Below are 17085 nucleotides of genomic sequence, written 5' to 3'. Positions count from 1 at the left end.
AAATCCGTACTCAATTATCACTCTATAATTAATTCAAGATGGGTAAAAGGTAAGTGACCAGCACCTCGTCTGGGGCTCCAACGCGCCAGACTCTTTCCCAACACTAACACACAGTCATGGTTTGAGATCCAGAACTCGTTACGCATTCAGTCGTGACTTCAAGCAACACGGAGCGCTGCCTATGTCCGTGTACCTCAAGACCTACAAGGTCGGAGACATCGTCGACATCAAGGTCAACGGATCCATCCAGCAGGGTATGCCATACAAATACTACCACGGAAAGACTGGTATTGTCTTCAACGTGACCAAGAGCTCCGTTGGTGTGATTGTCTACAAGGTTGTTGGAAACAGATACATTGAGAAAAGATTGAACGTCAGAATCGAGCACGTCAAGCACTCCAAGTGCAGACAGGAGTTCTTGAACAGAGTCAAGGAGAACGCCGCTAAGAAGGCCGCTGCCAAGGCTTCTGGCGAGCCAGTGTTGCTCAAGAGACAGCCAGCTCCACCAAGACCATCCAAGGTCGTTGCTGGTGTCCCAACCAACCTTGCTCCAATTGCCTACGAGACCTACATTTAGTGAGTAATGGATTAGTAGAGTGAAAAATGACTGACTTGTAACCGACTGTGCTTGTAACATGTCACCAGAGAAAATTCTCCTATATTAGTTTGGCTGTGCTGAAAAATAAATTTTTATAATGAATAACAGCATCGAGCGATTAGAGAAGGAGATCGAGGAGAGTGTACCGTACTTTGCAAGCGACGAGACGTCGTCAGTCCGCAAGGAGGTTCCTGAGCTCTCTGCGCAGTCCTGCGAGGTCAAGCCGTGGGTCCATTTTGTTGCTGGAGGCTTAGGAGGCATGTGTGGTGCAGTATTCACCTCTCCCTTCGATGTTGTCAAGACCAGACTGCAATCCAGCGTTTATCGCGACGCTTACAAGAGTGGGCTGCGCAACGGTGGCATGTTGAGCGGCGCAGCGCTGCATTTCAAGGAAACACTAATGATTTTACGCAACGTCTACACGGTCGAAGGACCTAGAGCGCTATTCAAAGGACTGGGGCCGAATCTCGTGGGCGTGATACCCGCTCGGTCGATTAATTTCTTCACGTACGGCTACTCGAAAGACCTAATAAAGAACTCGGTTGCGTTCAAAGGCGAGGAGAGCTCGCTAGTGCATCTTCTTGCCGGCATCAGCGCCGGCTTTGTGACCAGCACGGCCACCAACCCGATCTGGCTCGTCAAGACCCGTCTACAGCTTGACCGCGCCACTACAAAGACGTACAAAAACTCGTTTGACTGTCTGGTGAAGATTGTCAAGCACGAGGGAGTCTTTGCTCTGTACAGAGGATTGACGGCGTCGTATTTGGGCTCTGCAGAAAGCACGCTCCAATGGGTGCTGTACGAGCAAATGAAGTCGGTTATTCATCGCCGGTCCGAAAGGTTGCAGAACGAGGGCAGGAAACCGAGTGAGATGATGGACTGGTTTGCACGGTCCGGGTCTGCTGGTGTGGCCAAATTTGTGGCCAGTCTGATCACGTATCCGCACGAGGTCGTCAGGACGCGGCTCAGACAGGCACCGTCGCAGGACGGCAGGCCAAAATACACCGGTCTGATCCAATGCTTTAAACTGGTCATTAAAGAAGAAGGTTTGGCGTCGATGTACGGTGGTCTGACGCCGCATTTGATGCGGACGGTGCCAAACAGCATGATTATGTTTGGCACCTGGGAGCTGTTTACCAGCATTTTGTCTAAACTTTAATGTACATAGCAGACAGAATAATTTAAATGGCTACGGGTTTTTTTAGCTACCATGTCGTTCAAGTACGAGTTTGCCAAATACATCAAGAACCCGGGCTCGTGTCCGGGGCTGCTCTTTCACGATGACAACGCACTTATCATCAAAGACTTGTATCCCAAGAGTCTGGTTCACTATCTCGTGATTCCAATAGAGAAGACTCTCGAGAGACCTCAGGAGGCCTTTGCAGACGACGAGTTCCGGAAAAAAATGGAGAAATACATCGACAAGGCGCGCGAGATGGTGGTATCCAACTGGCCACAGCATTATGCCGTCCCTGGTGGTGAAATTTCAGACTATATCCAGGTGTGCTGCCATTCTATCCCGTCAATGGCTAATTTGCACATCCATGTGATGACCAAGGACCTGTGCAGCGAGCGGGTGAAAAACAAAAAACACTACAACAGCTTTGCAACGCAATTTGCGATCCGATGGGACGAGTTCCCGCTGGCAGCAGACGACCCGCGCTGGAAGGAGGAGTATTGCAAGACGCTGCTCAAACAGGACCTGGTGCACGGAGGAATAAACTACGGCAGCTCTTTCAAACGGCTGCGTGAGGAATTGGACCGCAAACGGGCCCGCATCGTCTACGGGAAAAAACGCAGGTCGTCGCACTAGTTGTATTATCGCTCGCTACTTGGCACCGCCGCCAAACATGTACTTGTATACGTCCACCCCCGGTGTCTCTGGCTTGTCGGATCCTTCGAGCGGCGTGTTGTCGTCGAACGAGAACTCGCCCAGCAGCTCTTCCGACAGTTTCAGGTACTCTGCAGCGACCTGGTCGTCCTTGGCCAGGTCTTCGCGCGAAACGTCGGTCATGTTGTTCTCTATCCACTCTGCCACCTCGGGCAGGTGTTTTTTGCGCAGAAGCGTGGTCAGAAGGCCCTCGAATTGTGTTGTGTCAAATTCTGTGTTTGGATAGACATTGGTGTGTTTGAGAACATCCTTGTTGAGGTCCATTGTCCGGCTGAAGGACGTCAGCTGCGACAGGATCACGTTGTACTGGTTTTGGAGGTTCGACCAGTTCGGCAGAGTCGCGCTTGCCGCCATGCTGTCCTCCAGCTTGCGAAGGGAATGTGTGAGCTGTGTGAGACGCGGCCGCAGCTGCTCTAAATTTTGCACGGGAACGTCGTTAAAATTGAGAGACATGAGGAAATTAAAATACTCTAATTATTTCGACTAAATCTATTTATTTAATCTTATGGCTAAAAAACTGTCGAAATTAGAGCAGCTCGTTGAGAGGTACGGCAAGCGCGCGAACCTCGAGCGCCGAATACGGAATCTGGATGCGCGCACTAACAAGACGATCTCCGACCGCAAGTACATAGAAAAACTCAGAGCAGACCTCAGCTACTGGCAGGCCCAGGAAACCAAGGACGAGCCGGAAGAGCGGCCGAAGAGGGACATCAAGCTGTTCAAAAATTCGCTCTACTACGATGAAGAGCTCAATCCGGCAGGAATCACGCCGCCGGGCGGGCTGGAACAGAAAGGCGAGTCGAAAGTGCCGGGCAATGTCCAGCTCAAGTATCCGCTTCCTCAGGAGGAAAGACCGCGGTTTTGGCACATCCACCAGGTGGGGGCGTACGAGGCGGGCGAAAAACGTACTCAGCTCGTCCCCACGGTGCTACGACGATAACAGTGTACAAATAGACGAATAGTTCAATATGATGAATGTCATTCTAAGAATTGTAGTTCTATCTGCTTATTTCTCCTTAGCAAAAAGCTTCTCCACCTCCTCGACAGCCTGGGCAAGAACCTTGTCCTGGAATTTGGCGTTCTGCAGCTCGGATTGCACCTTGGAAATAACAGTCGATGCCAGTTGTTCTTGTTCGTGCTGTCTAACTTGAGCCTCGTATCTGACCCACGAGTCCAAAACAGACTTGGCCTCGGACGCAACGGCGACTTTCTGCTTCAACTCAAAGGCCTCTGCCTCCAGAGCAGCGGTCTCCTTGGACATCTCGAAAAGAGCCTTGGTGGTGGAAACAACGTCCTTCAAGTTGGAAACCTGGTCAATTCTGGTCTTGACCGCATTCACGTGGTCTGCTCTGGCCTGGTTCAACAGGCCAACAACGTGGTCGGTTCTGTTTTTGGCCATTTCTCCGTACAGTGGAGCCACGGCTTTGGAAATCAGTGCAATGAACCCAAGGAAAGTCACGAGCAAGATAGACTCGTCGTTGACAACATACAACTCGGACGAAATGGCGTAAACAGAGGCGGCGGCAGTGGTGGCCAGAATACCCGTCTTAGACAGGAACGAGTTGCCTGGAAGCGAGTCAATCAGAGCGTTGGCCTTGGTCTTAGGGTCAACAGGGGTCGACAGACATCTGATGCCGACGGCTCTGTGGCCGATCGTGGCCATTGGTCTTGCGGAAGCTGAATTGTTAGTCAATGGCGCGCGCGAAAACCTACCTCTAGCTGCTAGTCTTGCCAACATGGTGTTTTCGGTACAGTTGTTTTAGAAAAATTTGGCTAAATTTCGTTGGTCAGAATTAAGCGGGCACATAACACGAGCGCGGAAAACCACACACACCCGTACACAGGCTACAGGTAATTCGTACGCATTCCATCATTTACCTACCTCTATACGCTCGCACCACTATGCGTACGTGGCGTCCATAAACTCGTCCAGTTCCTGCTGGTCCTGCTGGTTCACCCGCTTCAGCACCTCCGACGCGCTGCTCTCCTGTATCACGCCGTCGATCACGAGCTCGTCGATCACGTGATACGCCACCTGGAAGTTGAAGATGATGTCGAGCTCGCACACGCTGCCGTATGCCTTGTCCATGATTTCGACGTAGCGCTGGATGAGGTCGAGCGTAATGAGTTCGTTGTCGTCGTTCTCGACGCACGCGATGAAAAACAGACTGGCGTATCTGCGGTATACAAGTTTCGAGTCCTTGTGTTCGAGCACGTTGCACATCTTTGGTTTGCGCAACGGGATGATGGCGGTCAATTCCCTTATGATCCGTTGTTTCTCCTTCTGGCTGACAGCAATGTACCATTTTGAGAGTCTGACTTTGCCCTGCTTGGACAGCAGAATAAGGTATTTAACGGCCATGGGGGGATATATAAAAATAAAATAAAATAAAATAAATAGCAGGCAAAAAATAACTTCATAGCACGCACCAACACCGCTGTTGCCGTGATTTCCGCCGCTGTTGGAGTTGTCAAATTTGCATCACATAACCCCGAACATAGCAACGCGTCCATGGACCAGTTTGTGAGCTACGTTATGGCCACAGGTGCCGACCGAGCAGAGCTGCTGCGGCTGCTCCGTGAAAAACACAAGGAGTACGAAACTCCTGCCGAGGAGCGCCAGGGCTCGGACAGGGCGTCCAGCACCGAGTCACTCCCGGTGAAACAAGAAAGCGAGGACCATTTACACCCGCTTTTCCGCGAAAACATGGCCGATAGATTCCAGGAACCGGACCTGCACACCCAGTTGCAAAATCACAACATCAACCTGCCGTCGATGGACGATGCCCACGTGAAGGAGCTCAAGTCGCAGGTAGCCAAGGAGTACGAGACGCTGGCAAGGCAATTTGCGGCGGCCCGAATAGCCAACATCGACCAGCTCGTCGAGAAGATCGACGATGCCATCAGCTCCACCAAGGAGGATTTCGTGTATCTACAGCGACAGATGGGTGTTTTAAACGCAGATGGGTTTGAGAATCGGCCTGTGGTGGAGTCGCCGGCGTGTGACCCGGATCTTTTCTACAACTACTTCGCAACCAGTTACGCAGACAAGATGAAGCTTTTGAACCAGATCGCAGCGCTGACGGCGCATCGGTTGGAGGCGATCGACCGCGAGACTGACACCAACATTGAGATCGTGCACAGCCAGTACAGAACCGCCCTGTTGGAGAACAGGGAAGCGTTGCAGCAGCAGATCCAGGCGAACATCGACGAGCTGAACGCCGAGTATCCGGTGCAGACGGGCGAATCGTCGGGCGCGTGCGCGGTGCCCGAAAACGAGCTCAAGTCGCGCAAAAAACGCTCCAGCTCGCTCATAAATCTGGCCGACATCGCCCAGGTATACGGCGACGACAAATCCTGACGAATCTGGATTATATAATCTCGAAAAAAAATATTGTCTAATAATTAAATACAGATCTTTTGCCCTTGCTCCATGGACAGCTTAGTTCCTTTGTTTTTGGAGATCACCAGCACGGACGATGTTGGGGTGGCGCAGAGCTTTTTAGAGATGGCCGGCGGCGACTTAGATACCGCGGTGACTCTGTATTTCGAGCACGGGACGGGCGTTGGGCCAAGCAGGCCAGGTGACGACGCCGAGGTGGCGGGCAGACTGCAGCAGGAGATGTACGCAGAGCCCGAGAGCGCGGATGAGGGCGTGAGACGGCCGCTGGAGCCTGTGCATGACCAACTTGTGTCGGACTACACCGCGGTAGACCCACATAGGGGCATGTTTGGACGGACCCAAGTGGGGATTTTCAACCAATTGGACGACGGGGACGACGAGGACGGCGTGGAAGTCGTGGATTTGGACGATGAAGATGGCGACGACGACGAGTTCCAGATGCTGGACGACGACGACGACTCGATCCGTCAGCAGAACAACCGACGCGCTCGCAGACGCAGAGAGTTCCGCACAAGCACACAGAGACGGCTCGCGAACATATTCCGGCCGCCCTGGGACATTATTCAGAAACTAGACCTGGACGGCGCGAAGGTGGTGGCGCGACAGGAGAAAAAATGGATTTTGGTCAACATCCAGGACATGACCGACTTCCGATGCCAGTGTCTCAACAGAGACTTCTGGTCGAACACAGAGATCAAAGAGATAGTGCGGGAGAACTTTATCTTTCTGCAGTACCACCATGACTCGCCAAATGGCGAGTACTACATCAACATGTATCCGTTTTCAGAGTATCCGCACATTGCGATCTTGGACCCGATGACGGGCGAACGACTCAAGATGTGGAGCGGCGTGCCCAATTTTCACGTGTGGGTGGAGCAGGTGGTGGACTTTATGGACCGGTTCTCGCTGGACAAGAACAAAAAGAACCCGATAGTGCAGCACAGCGTGCGGCCGGACGTGAGCAGTTTGAGCGAGGAGCAGCAGATCAAGATGGCTATGGAGCACTCGTTGAACCCTGACGCGGCGCGGCAGCAGGACAGTGTGGACATTGTGGACCTGGACAACGGCGAAGGCACGAAAGAGCGGCCATTGGAGCTGGAGAGCGACGAGCCGGTGATTGAGGCCGTGGACGTGCCGGACCCGGAGGGCACCGACGTGACGCGCATCCAGATCCGGTCCGGCGACGGACGCCGTGTGGTGAAGAAGTTTGCGCTGCAGGACCCCGTGTTGCGTGTGTTCCAGTTTGTCAAGTACTATTTTGGCATAGACAATAAACCGTTCCATCTGACGATGCAGCGCGAAAACCTGATCGACAAGCTCGACCAGACCGTTCAGCAGTGCGGTCTTCGCAATGCATCGCTGCTACTGGAGGTGGAGGAATGAGACGAAAGAGATATAGGAGTCGTAGCTTCGTTAATTTAATTTTCTAAAAAATCGCTGACTGGCCCGCCAATGTGGTCGAGCGCAAGCAGGAAGGTGTCGTGGCCGTAGAAGCTGTCTTCCTTGCTCAGCTCGACGTGGCGGATGTTGGACCCGTCGCCACCGCGTTCGCGGGCGCCTTGTCGCAGCAGATCGGCCATCTCGCGTTGCTGCCACGCAGGGAACAGAATATCGGACTCGACGCCAATAACAAGCACCTCCTTGGCAGCCAGCTTCGCCAATCCGCGTTTCAAGTCCTCGGCAGCCTCCTCAGGCGTCATTCTTCGCGTGCGCTTGTTCTCGCGCATCGGCTCGTCGAACGAGCACTGGTCCACTGGCTTGTACTCGAGCTCTGAATCCGGCACATACTCGCCGTTATACCGCGCCTCGGTCTGCTGACGGCTCCTGGCAGCCTTCGTCCGCGCAGACAGCGACATGTCAAACAGGTCCATCGCCTTGGAGATGTACAGGAACGAGTTTGGGTCGTATTCCAAACACCATTTTTCTCCAGCGTGGTCCAAATACGTCTCGATTAAAAAGTCCGGACACAGGGCAGGCTGTTTCGACGGGTCGGCCCGTTCGACGCCGAACCGCGACTCCCACTCGGGACCAGACCGGTACGTGATCGTGGCGATCTCGCGGGCCAGCTTCATTCCCGTGTGGGGAGGCAGCGAACCGTAGTAAAAACCTTTATTCCAGTTCGGGTCGGTCATCAGGACTTGTCGCTGGCAATGGCGCATCGCAATCGAGTAGGGGTGCGAACGGGCACATCCAGAGATGCTCACCACCTTGGCGACCTCGTCGGTGAACTCGTGAGCGTATGCGAGACACTGCATTCCTCCCATGGACGAGCCCATCACGGCGTGCAGCCGGTCGATTTTAAAATGCTGTTTCACGAGCCGATGCTGCGCCCGCACCATATCGTTCACAGAAATGATCGGAAACCGCGTGGCGTACACCTGGCCGTCGGATGGGTCGGTCGAAGACGGTCCTGTCGAGCCAAAACATCCACCAATCACGTTGGTGCAGATCACAAAGTACTTGTCGGTGTCGAGATACTTGCCAGGACCAATAAAGTTCTCCCACCAGCCCTTGGCCGGGTTTTTCGCGGTCGAATGGGCGTGCGACGAGGCAGACAGACCGGTCTGCAGCAGAATGGCGTTCGAACGGTTGGAGTTCAGCGTTCCCCAGGTCTCGTAGGCGACCTGGAATTGCGGCAGGTATCCGCCGTAGTCAAGGAAAATGGGGTCCGTGGAGCGGAAAATGTCCACCTTGTCCTCGGTGATTTTCGCGTACGCTGGCTCCGGCCCGTTTTCCACCAAGGATTGCGACCTCTGCTCGAGTTTCTCAAGACAGGGGAATGACAACTGTGGATTCGACGGTCTGGGATTGGGGGTTGACATAGCGGCCGCACGGGCGGCGCTGGCACGCGGCTTGGATGCCACGACACACCGCGAGAAGTGTCTTGCAAATCCCACAGAGAACAGACGCTGGCTCATGGGATGGGAAGAATAATTGAAAGAATCTGTTTGTCTGGTAGCAGCAAGCTTTTGCTTATGTGCTTTCACGTGACCGGGAAATGCAGGAAAAAAAATTAATTTAAAAAATAAAAAAAAATAGGGAAAAAGGGCACCAAAAGGGGATACGCAAAGAGACGCAAAATGGATTACAGTGCTTCGCTAAAGGAGTATGCCGTTCCTGAAAGGATCGGTAAGCTCTTCTTTCGCAAAGCTCCTGACACCTACATTCTTCAACTATCCACGTATGCTGCTCCAAAGAAGAGATCCACCGAGAAAACGCCTTCGCGGTGCACAGCAGACATCCTGGAGGCGATCTGTCAGAACTCCAAATTCGAGATGCCCACGTTCCTTTCGTCCCGCAGCAGCAATATCATGCTACCTACCGAAGATGACACAACGCTCACCGCAGAGTACCTGTATCCGTCATCGCCGTACTGGGAAGGAGAAATACAAGGAAAGCCACAAGAGATCAAGAACGAGGACTCGGACGTGTTTGAGTTTTGCGAGAGCTCTGTATTCGAGAGCATAGACTCGGAGAAATATTAGCATTATAAATCACTCTGTCTGGCCCATTTCACGTTGACGTCGATGGCCTCTAGCGACTGGCTCACTCCTTTGTCGAAGCCGGTCAGGTCTTTCCCGGCAAAAAACGACTTGGCGTCGGCATAGAGTGTTTCGGAGCCAAAGTTTGGCAGGAAGTTTCTGAGCACTCTGTCTAGAGTCCAGATCGACGTCTCCTTGTGGAACCGGTCGAAGTTGGCCTTGAAGAAGTTCCAGAAAGGTCCTTGGGCCACGGGGTTCGAACTCAGCGAGCCGCAAAGAAAGATGTAGTCCATCTCAGGAAGAGACTCGGTGAAGAAGAGGGCAAAGATATCATCCAAGTACGCCTTGTTGCTCACGGATCCAAGGGCAAAGAGCGCGATCTCACGCGCGTCAACAGAAGACGGGGTTTTCACCTCCTCGATCACCTGCAAAAGCTCTTCGCGGGTGCATTCCTTGGACGCCAGTAGAGTGGTGAGCTTGGCGCGGCGCAAAGAAGGATCTGAGGTAGAGCGAGCGTATTCCAAGGCAAGCGAGGACTGAGATAGTCCGCATTGCTCAAACACCAGGGAACGCAACTTTGATTCTTGAAAGCTGAGCCCTTTTTTCTCCATCAGTTTCTTCAGAATTGGCTCGTACACCTGCTTGCTGAATTTGACAAGAGAGTCCAGCTTTGCCGAGCCAAAGTAAAGTCTCTTCAGAGCACCCAGCCGTTTGGCGATCTCTGCCCACACAGCGTACTCTTCTTCGTCTTTGAACCGCTCCACGAGCTCTAAGCAAGTCTTCGTCGAGCTGAGGCCGGCCTGGGCTGCGGCAAACGTGTCTGCCACAAGTCCGATCTTATCTCTGGCGTTCAAATCAACCAAAATGCGGTCGAAGAGTGCCGGATCATAAACAACACGATAGAAGCCCGTGGTGGACTTGTTGAGCTTTGTGAACTGCTCCAGAGGGACCGTCTTGCTTTTCTCCGTCATGTTGAGCTCGGGAATCCACCAGGTTGTGTCGTCAGACTTCCCAGCAAGCAGAAATCTCTGCTGCGTGATTGTGACCTGGTCACCTGCTAGTTTGGCGTGCAGATATGGGAAACCAACGGCTCTTATCCAAGGAGCAACCAACTTCGTAATGTCCTTGCCGGTGGTAGCGCTGACAGCATCCCAGAGATCGTCGGAGCGGGCGTTGCCGAAACTGTGCTCTTTCAAATATTTGGAGACAGCGCTCAGAAACAAATCAACACCAACGCTCTCAGCAACCATGCGCACGACAGAACCTCCCTTCAGATACGAAATATAGTCGAATATTTGGTCAATGTCGCGTCCATTCAGAACCTGGACCTCCACTGGATGCGAGCTGGTTAGAGAGTCCAGGTCCAAGGCCGCCTGAACAGAAGACGACACAAAGTCTGTGAACACGTCCCACTCGGGATGCATGTTGTCGACGCAGAGCCAGCCAATATAGGTTGCAAACGATTCGTTGAGCCAGAGATCTGACCACCAATTCATTGTACAATAGTTGCCGAACCACGAGTGGGCGATCTCGTGCGAAACAACGTATGCCACCTTGGATTTGTACGCCAGATCCGATTTCTCTGGGTCGAACAGCAGCGCGGTGGCCCTGAAAAGAACGAGACCCCAGTTCTCCATCGCGTTGGCTCCAAAGGCAGGTACGGCGATCAGGTCCAGCTTTGGCAGCGGATAAGCAATGTCAAACACTTTGGAAAGATAATCAACAGCTTTTTCCGCCACCGATAGCGCATACTTGCCGTTCTGCGACTGTCCAGGAACCGTATAAACGCGAATTGGCAATCCGTTCAAATTGGACTCCACATATTCAAACTTGCCAATACACCATGCTACCAGGTAGGTGGACATTTTTGGCGAAGGCAAAAATGTGACCGTTTTCGTCAGACCGTGTGGCTCAATCTTATCGACTGGCATATTGGAAAGCGCGTCGTACTGGCTGTCTATTGTCAAACTTAGTCTGAACGTTGCCTTGAACGCAGGTTCGTCGCTACAAGGGAAAGCAGACCGTGCGTCTGTCGACTCAAACTGCGTGCACAGCAAGGTGTGCAGTTTGTCGCCCTCCTTATAGCTCGAGTCGTAAAAGCCTCCCATGTCTGTGCGAATTGGGCCGGTGTACTCAATGGATAGACTCAACGGGCCGGGTTTCAATGGCTCTGCAAATTTGAACTCCACAGTCTCGTCTTTGTTGTTGGCAACGGTGTCCAAAAGAACAATGACCTTGTCGTTGGAGCTGGCAGCAGCTTTGCCTATTTGCAACAATTTCTGATTCAGGATCACAGACTTGACGGTGTCCTGAGCATGGAAATCAATCTTACAAAGTCCATGAAATGTCTTCTTGGCAACATCAATGTTGGAGATACGAACATCATAGCTCACAGGTTTGATTGTCTCTGGCAATCCATGGTGGAAAGACGTGTCTGGATAATGCATTGATAGGCGTCTGGAAAATAATAATGGTCTAACTCTGAAAAACGCTAGCCCAGACAGAAATTGCATATCTACATTTTTTTATGGCAGGGTATTTTATTAAGTGAAAATAGAAAACAAAGCAGACACAAGCTTTTCGACGACACGGCTGAAATCACTCAACAGTGACCGACTTGGCAAGGTTCCTTGGGCGATCGGGATTGTTGCCGGCAGCAACAGACAAGTAGTAGCTCATCAGCTGCACAGGAATGATGTTCAACAGCCCTTGCAAGCAGTCCACAGACTTTGGAACCTCAATCACAGCCGAGGCCTTCGAACGGTCTATAAGCTTGTCTCCCTCGGTTGCAATAATTATTGGACGGCCATCTCTGGCTGTGATCTGTTGGATGGCAGAGTTCAGTTTCGCGGAAAACGAGTCCTGCGTAGCAAATGCCACAATCGGCAGCTTGTCGTCAACAAGAGCCAAGACTCCATGCTTCAATTCTCCTGCCTGAATACCTTCTGAATGAATGTAAGAAATTTCTTTGATCTTCAAAGCACCTTCCAAAGCAGAGGCATATTGGTAGCCTCGGCCAACAACCAAGATCGACTGCTTGTTGTGCAGATACTTCTCGGAGATCTCCTTGATTTTCTTGCTTTGTTGTAGAATCTTCTCGATCTGGGTAGGGATCTCTTCCAGTCCCTTGATAATCTCCTGGTGGCGCTTGGCATTAGTGATCACATGGTTGGAAATCTGCAGGGCAAGCATGACCAGTGCAATGTACTGAGAGGTGTAGGCTTTGGTGGAAGCCACGCCAATCTCAGGACCAGCGTTTATGTGGACACCGCAGTCAGTTTCTCTGGAAATGCTCGAACCAACAGAGTTGACCACACCAACGGTAAGGGCACCGGCAGCACGGCATCTCTTGAGAGCCATCATAGAATCTGCCGTCTCGCCAGACTGAGAAACAAAGATGCAAGTATCGTCTCTGAAAATAGGCGGAGATCTGTCGAGGAAGTCAGAGGCTAGATCCACGGAAACTGGCACCTCTGTCAGCTCTTCGAATAAAGACCTCACAGCCAAGCACGAATGGTAGGAAGTTCCGCAAGCAATCATCTGGAACCTTCTTGAACGTCTAATGCTGGTCAGAAACTCCTTGATACCTCCAAGCGTAATGCTTTTGTTCTTGAAATCGATTCTACCTCTCATGGTGTTGAAAGTGGAATCTGGTTGCTCAAAAATCTCTTTCAGCATGAAATGGTCATATCCGCCTCTCATGATCTCTGCCAGTTGCATCTCCAAAGTGTGGACCGGTCTGGTGGTAGACATTCCTGCTGCCTTGGCCGCTCTATGGATATGCAATTCTCCGTTGTCAATGTGGGCAATGTCGTCGTCTTCCAAGAACAGCACCTTTTTAGTGTGCTCAATGACCGACGAGGCGTCCGAAGACACAAAGAACTCGATTGGTTTGTTGTAGTCCGGCAAGATAGCTCTCGACTCGGATTTTCTCAGTGTCATTTCGCTATTAGTAGGCAGAGTCAGGAATGAGTTAGAGTAGCTGGATCCGTTGGTGCCCTGGGTTGTTGTGGCAGGGTCAGAAATGAACTCGACGTCCACAAAATCCACCTTGAGCTTCTGCTCGCTCTTGACACCAATCAACAGCGGAGAACCCTTTCTGGTGGCCACCAATTCATTAGGATAGTGGATCGACTTGACCATCAGACCATAGGAACCTTGCAGCTGGTACAGGACCTCCTTGGCTAGCTGGTAAAATTCTAGGTCGTTGTCCTTGTCGAAATAGTATTTGAACAGCTTGGCGATAACTTCGGTGTCGGTGTCCGATCTGAAGGTATGGCCCTTGCTCTTCAGGAACGTCTTGAGCTCTCTATAATTGGTGATAATACCGTTGTGGACCACAATGAACTCGTTTCTATCGTCGGAGGGCTGTGGATGGCAGTTTGTCTGAGTGACACCTCCGTGGGTGGCCCATCTGGTGTGAGCGATACCCACATGATTGGCAAACGTCTCCGAAGTGTTCAGGTTCTGCGACTTAATCTCGTCCTTGAGGTTCGCAACCTTGCCAACCTGCTTGTACACGGCAATCTCCTTGGCGGAGGTGGACTCGTCGAACTCCTTCTCACCATCGATACCAATGCCCGCCGAGTCGTAGCCTCTATACTCGAGCTTGGAAAGCCCTTCGACCAGCGTGTCGATGATCTGGCCTCTGGATTTGCCGACGTTGTAGTTGGCGTAGCCGAAAATGCCACTGCGCTGTTAGAACTCTTGTTAAGTGCTTGGTACTTACCACATGGTTTATCAAAAGCGAATATAACTAGGCGCCAAAGAATATATCCGGGATCTATATGGATAGAATTCACAGACTCTAAACCGCCGAAAGAAGCACTTTTGTCAGCTGATCAATGCTCTTAGAACGCTGAAATTTGTCCTATCTCTGGAATGAAACAAAAGATTATTTTAACTTTTTTTTGTCTGAAGACTTGTTTACGTGTTGCCCCATGTAGAATTAGTGCGCACACGAATCGCAGAGAAATCTCTTGTTTTGTGCCTATACAATTTGGCTCTTTCTTAGCTCTTTCTCTTTATTTTGCCCTCGAAGCCAGCTCTTTTCGGGGCCCGCGTCGCGCCTTTGAACGAGCGCAGCTGTTTGGTCTGGTGCTTGCGGCTCTTGCCCTTGTTTTCGCGCCGGATCCGCAGGTTCTCCTCCCTTCTGTCCTGCTTGGCCTTGATCTGGTCTGCCACAAACTGCTTGCGCTCCCCCCACTCGCGCTCACTCTTCCTCTTCTTGGCCTCCTTGCGCTTGAGGGCCTTTTTCAAGAGCTTCACGTCGTCCTTCACTTTAATCCCCTGAGCACCCGCAAGGGCCTTATTCCACTTGTGCTTCTCCTCCGCAGCCTGTGCCTGCTCTTTGTCCATGGATGCCAGCTTCGCCTTCTCCTGCTCCGCCTTCTTCAGATGCGCCTTGACGTCGTTGTTCGATGGCCCCTTCCGACGCCCCACCTTGCGCACCCCGCTCAGATCCGACGTGGCTCTTTCTCCCTCGTTAAACTCGATATTATTGTACATCACCACATCCTCCTTGTCCTCTTTATCATCCATGTCCTCGTCCTCGCTGCTCGACTTGTCGTCGTCGTCGTCGTCTTTCTCTTCCTTGGTCTTTTTCTGCTGTCTTCTGAGAGCCTCTTTTTTGCGCCTCTCCTCCAAAATCTGCTGTCGAGACGTCACCGTGGCAAACTTAGTACCTGGTGCCTTGCGCTTCTCCTTCAATGTGTTGATTTTCTCGGCCAGTTTCGCCCGCAGCTTTGCCAGGTTCTCTGCTTTCTCCTTCTTCTTGTCTGGGGTGAGCTGCTGTTTAGATTTACGTGGGGGTGGCGGTGCGATGTCACCGTCGCCGTCGTCATCAAATACTATCGTAGCGTCGTCAAGTTTCAGTTCTGTGTCGGTGGTTGTGCTTGCAGGCTCCTGAGCCTCCACAGCCGCAGGTTCCTCCGCTGGCACGGACTCCTGCTTCTTGCCCGGTATTATCACCGGCTTCGCCTCGAGAGCGTGTCTGTCCTTCTCTTCCTTTGCACTCACGTCTCTAGTGGCCTCTGGATCCAGCTTGGCTTTCTTGTTCTCTTTGGCCTGGCTCTTGCTTTGCTTCTTCTGCTGCCACTGATTGGACGTGTCCTCATCGTAGTAGTACTTTGCTGGAATCAAGGACAGCAGCCCATCAAATGCATTGGCGTGCTCTTTCAGACGATCCTGACCGTTAGCGAGAATTGTGGGGCGGCTAGACACTTACCTCTAAAGAGTTATTCCCCATCGTGGTTAAAACACAGCTTGAAAATTTTCAAATAATTTAAATTTTTTTGAGCCGCACATTTATTTCGAGCACAGATGCACGAAGTTATCACGATCTCGGTCGGCCCCCACGCCAACAACATTGTGACGCATTTCAATAACCTCCAGGAAGACAAGCTGTACCTGGCGCCGTCGTTGGCGCAGAATCCGATCGACCCCAACGTTCACATGGAGCCTGTGGCGGAGGGCTCCAGTTACACGTTTTACCCACGCACCATCCATTGGGAGTACCAGAATGGGTATGGTGCCCTGGCACAGTTTGGTGCTGAGGACATCGATAAGACGGGCTACGAGGTTGTTGAGCAGCCGCGTGTGGAAAAAAACAAGTACCAGGAACTGCTGGATTCTGCACAGCCCACTAAAAGCGTGCTGGAAACGGACAAAGTGCGGTACTGGACGGATTTTACGAGGGTGCTGTATAAGCCACGGGGGCTTTTAAGTATCAGGAACTGGGAATACGATTACAAGAGCCAGACGGGATTTTTGAAGATGCACCCAGAGAGAAAGTTTGAAGGTTATGACGTGGGGGCAGCGGAATATAAAAACCAGCCGGACTTTGTCGACGAGACGTTGCGACAGACGATAGAAAGATGCGATCTGGTGAATGGCATGAACCTAGTCACAGAAGTGGACTCAGCGTGGGGTGGGTTCTCGGACGAGTTACTGGCCGACATAAGAGACGAGTATGCAAAGACCAGTGTGCTCACGTGGAGTCTCACGTGGGACACCGAGCGACTGAGTTTTGAAAGGCTAGTAAGCCGTATCCGCGCTAGTGTGGGGCTGATGCGCAACTCCTCGCTATACCTGCCGCTAAGCACGACGCCTCCGCTGCCCAAGTGGGCGGATGCGGCAGACCTATGGCACGTCTCATCTCTCCAGTGCATCCCGCTGGAGTTTGTCAACGGTCTGTTTGCCGCCAAGCCGGCGCTCCTGATAGCCGATTTTGTGAACGGCTTGAGCACGACGAGGGGCCAAAATGTGGTGTGGGACATAACCGCTGCACCCCATGTTTTTAGTTGCCGCCAGGCGTACGGAAACAAGGGAGATCATTTTTTCGCCCAGACGGCAATCACAAGAGGGGTAGCAACCAAAGTGGACTTTTCCAGTCTTGTCACCAACGGCACCTCGGCCAGACACTGTGTCGAGTACCGTTCGTCCGTCGCATTCAACAGCGGTCTCGACAGCTTTCCTGCAGCCTTTAGCGAAGAGGAGGGACGCACCCCTGGTTTATGCACCTTGGGAGTCACCAACGCGCCGCGCAGCTGGTTCAAACACATGGCCGCGCTGGTGTCACGGCACTACCGAGGCGATGAGCGCGAGGAGCTCAAGAACGAGCTCGAAACTATGGGCGAGCAGTACGTGTGGGGGTATGAGTCGGATGACGACTATTGAGTACAATAGATACATAATTAGTGAATACTGTCTA

At 52.1% G+C, this 17085-nt stretch overlaps 15 protein-coding genes across 15 annotated transcripts; 8 read left to right on the top strand and 7 right to left on the bottom strand.

The window, feature by feature from the left end:
- Positions 1 to 38: 38 nt before the first annotated feature.
- Positions 39 to 577, top strand: HPODL_05346 (60S ribosomal protein L21-B; the record flags this gene model as incomplete). Its single annotated transcript, XM_014077125.1, has 2 exons — positions 39 to 49; positions 115 to 577. 2 exons carry the CDS (start codon positions 39 to 41, stop codon positions 575 to 577), a joined length of 474 nt encoding a protein of 157 aa, XP_013932600.1.
- Positions 578 to 695: 118 nt separating this feature from the next.
- Positions 696 to 1757, top strand: HPODL_02804 (Mitochondrial carrier protein RIM2; the record flags this gene model as incomplete). The annotated part of the gene is made up of 1 exon (XM_014077124.1): positions 696 to 1757. One exon carries the CDS (start codon positions 696 to 698, stop codon positions 1755 to 1757), a length of 1062 nt encoding a protein of 353 aa, XP_013932599.1.
- A 51-nt stretch (positions 1758 to 1808) lies between these two features.
- HPODL_02803 (Aprataxin-like protein) lies at positions 1809 to 2411 on the top strand (the record flags this gene model as incomplete). The annotated part of the gene is made up of 1 exon (XM_014077123.1): positions 1809 to 2411. One exon carries the CDS (start codon positions 1809 to 1811, stop codon positions 2409 to 2411), a length of 603 nt encoding a protein of 200 aa, XP_013932598.1.
- A 15-nt stretch (positions 2412 to 2426) lies between these two features.
- HPODL_02802 (Mediator of RNA polymerase II transcription subunit 8) lies at positions 2427 to 2942 on the bottom strand (the record flags this gene model as incomplete). The annotated part of the gene is made up of 1 exon (XM_014077122.1): positions 2427 to 2942. One exon carries the CDS (start codon positions 2940 to 2942, stop codon positions 2427 to 2429), a length of 516 nt encoding a protein of 171 aa, XP_013932597.1.
- A 52-nt stretch (positions 2943 to 2994) lies between these two features.
- On the top strand, positions 2995 to 3429 carry HPODL_05345 (uncharacterized protein; the record flags this gene model as incomplete). Its single annotated transcript, XM_014077121.1, has 1 exon — positions 2995 to 3429. One exon carries the CDS (start codon positions 2995 to 2997, stop codon positions 3427 to 3429), a length of 435 nt encoding a protein of 144 aa, XP_013932596.1.
- Positions 3430 to 3495: 66 nt separating this feature from the next.
- On the bottom strand, positions 3496 to 4227 carry HPODL_02801 (ATP synthase subunit 4, mitochondrial; the record flags this gene model as incomplete). Its single annotated transcript, XM_014077120.1, has 2 exons — positions 3496 to 4166; positions 4203 to 4227. The coding sequence occupies 2 exons, from the start codon at positions 4225 to 4227 to the stop codon at positions 3496 to 3498; spliced, it is 696 nt and encodes a 231-aa protein (XP_013932595.1).
- A 162-nt stretch (positions 4228 to 4389) lies between these two features.
- Positions 4390 to 4851, bottom strand: HPODL_02800 (Small subunit of the clathrin-associated adaptor complex AP-1; the record flags this gene model as incomplete). The annotated part of the gene is made up of 1 exon (XM_014077119.1): positions 4390 to 4851. One exon carries the CDS (start codon positions 4849 to 4851, stop codon positions 4390 to 4392), a length of 462 nt encoding a protein of 153 aa, XP_013932594.1.
- A 150-nt stretch (positions 4852 to 5001) lies between these two features.
- HPODL_02799 (uncharacterized protein) lies at positions 5002 to 5850 on the top strand (the record flags this gene model as incomplete). Its single annotated transcript, XM_014077118.1, has 1 exon — positions 5002 to 5850. One exon carries the CDS (start codon positions 5002 to 5004, stop codon positions 5848 to 5850), a length of 849 nt encoding a protein of 282 aa, XP_013932593.1.
- Positions 5851 to 5922: 72 nt separating this feature from the next.
- HPODL_02798 (UBX (ubiquitin regulatory X) domain-containing protein) lies at positions 5923 to 7275 on the top strand (the record flags this gene model as incomplete). The annotated part of the gene is made up of 1 exon (XM_014077117.1): positions 5923 to 7275. The coding sequence occupies one exon, from the start codon at positions 5923 to 5925 to the stop codon at positions 7273 to 7275; it is 1353 nt and encodes a 450-aa protein (XP_013932592.1).
- Positions 7276 to 7310: 35 nt separating this feature from the next.
- Positions 7311 to 8810, bottom strand: HPODL_02797 (serine-O-acetyltransferase cys2; the record flags this gene model as incomplete). Its single annotated transcript, XM_014077116.1, has 1 exon — positions 7311 to 8810. The coding sequence occupies one exon, from the start codon at positions 8808 to 8810 to the stop codon at positions 7311 to 7313; it is 1500 nt and encodes a 499-aa protein (XP_013932591.1).
- A 162-nt stretch (positions 8811 to 8972) lies between these two features.
- Positions 8973 to 9377, top strand: HPODL_02796 (uncharacterized protein; the record flags this gene model as incomplete). The annotated part of the gene is made up of 1 exon (XM_014077115.1): positions 8973 to 9377. The coding sequence occupies one exon, from the start codon at positions 8973 to 8975 to the stop codon at positions 9375 to 9377; it is 405 nt and encodes a 134-aa protein (XP_013932590.1).
- Positions 9378 to 9379: 2 nt separating this feature from the next.
- On the bottom strand, positions 9380 to 11887 carry HPODL_02795 (Arginine/alanine aminopeptidase, overproduction stimulates glycogen accumulation; the record flags this gene model as incomplete). The annotated part of the gene is made up of 1 exon (XM_014077114.1): positions 9380 to 11887. One exon carries the CDS (start codon positions 11885 to 11887, stop codon positions 9380 to 9382), a length of 2508 nt encoding a protein of 835 aa, XP_013932589.1.
- An 85-nt stretch (positions 11888 to 11972) lies between these two features.
- HPODL_02794 (Glutamine--fructose-6-phosphate aminotransferase [isomerizing]) lies at positions 11973 to 14108 on the bottom strand (the record flags this gene model as incomplete). The annotated part of the gene is made up of 2 exons (XM_014077113.1): positions 11973 to 14064; positions 14104 to 14108. 2 exons carry the CDS (start codon positions 14106 to 14108, stop codon positions 11973 to 11975), a joined length of 2097 nt encoding a protein of 698 aa, XP_013932588.1.
- A 276-nt stretch (positions 14109 to 14384) lies between these two features.
- Positions 14385 to 15621, bottom strand: HPODL_05344 (RRP14 Required for normal pre-rRNA Processing, Protein required for cell viability; the record flags this gene model as incomplete). The annotated part of the gene is made up of 2 exons (XM_014077112.1): positions 14385 to 15560; positions 15601 to 15621. The coding sequence occupies 2 exons, from the start codon at positions 15619 to 15621 to the stop codon at positions 14385 to 14387; spliced, it is 1197 nt and encodes a 398-aa protein (XP_013932587.1).
- A 74-nt stretch (positions 15622 to 15695) lies between these two features.
- HPODL_02793 (Protein dml1) lies at positions 15696 to 17051 on the top strand (the record flags this gene model as incomplete). Its single annotated transcript, XM_014077111.1, has 1 exon — positions 15696 to 17051. The coding sequence occupies one exon, from the start codon at positions 15696 to 15698 to the stop codon at positions 17049 to 17051; it is 1356 nt and encodes a 451-aa protein (XP_013932586.1).
- Positions 17052 to 17085: the final 34 nt, after the last annotated feature.

The sequence above is a fragment of the Ogataea parapolymorpha genome, chromosome VII (genome assembly GCF_000187245.1).
Source record: "Ogataea parapolymorpha DL-1 chromosome VII, whole genome shotgun sequence".
Lineage (NCBI taxonomy): Eukaryota > Fungi > Ascomycota > Pichiomycetes > Pichiales > Pichiaceae > Ogataea > Ogataea parapolymorpha.
The sequence above is the reverse complement of the archived record's forward strand: the minus strand, read 5'-3'. Positions and strand labels throughout refer to the sequence as shown.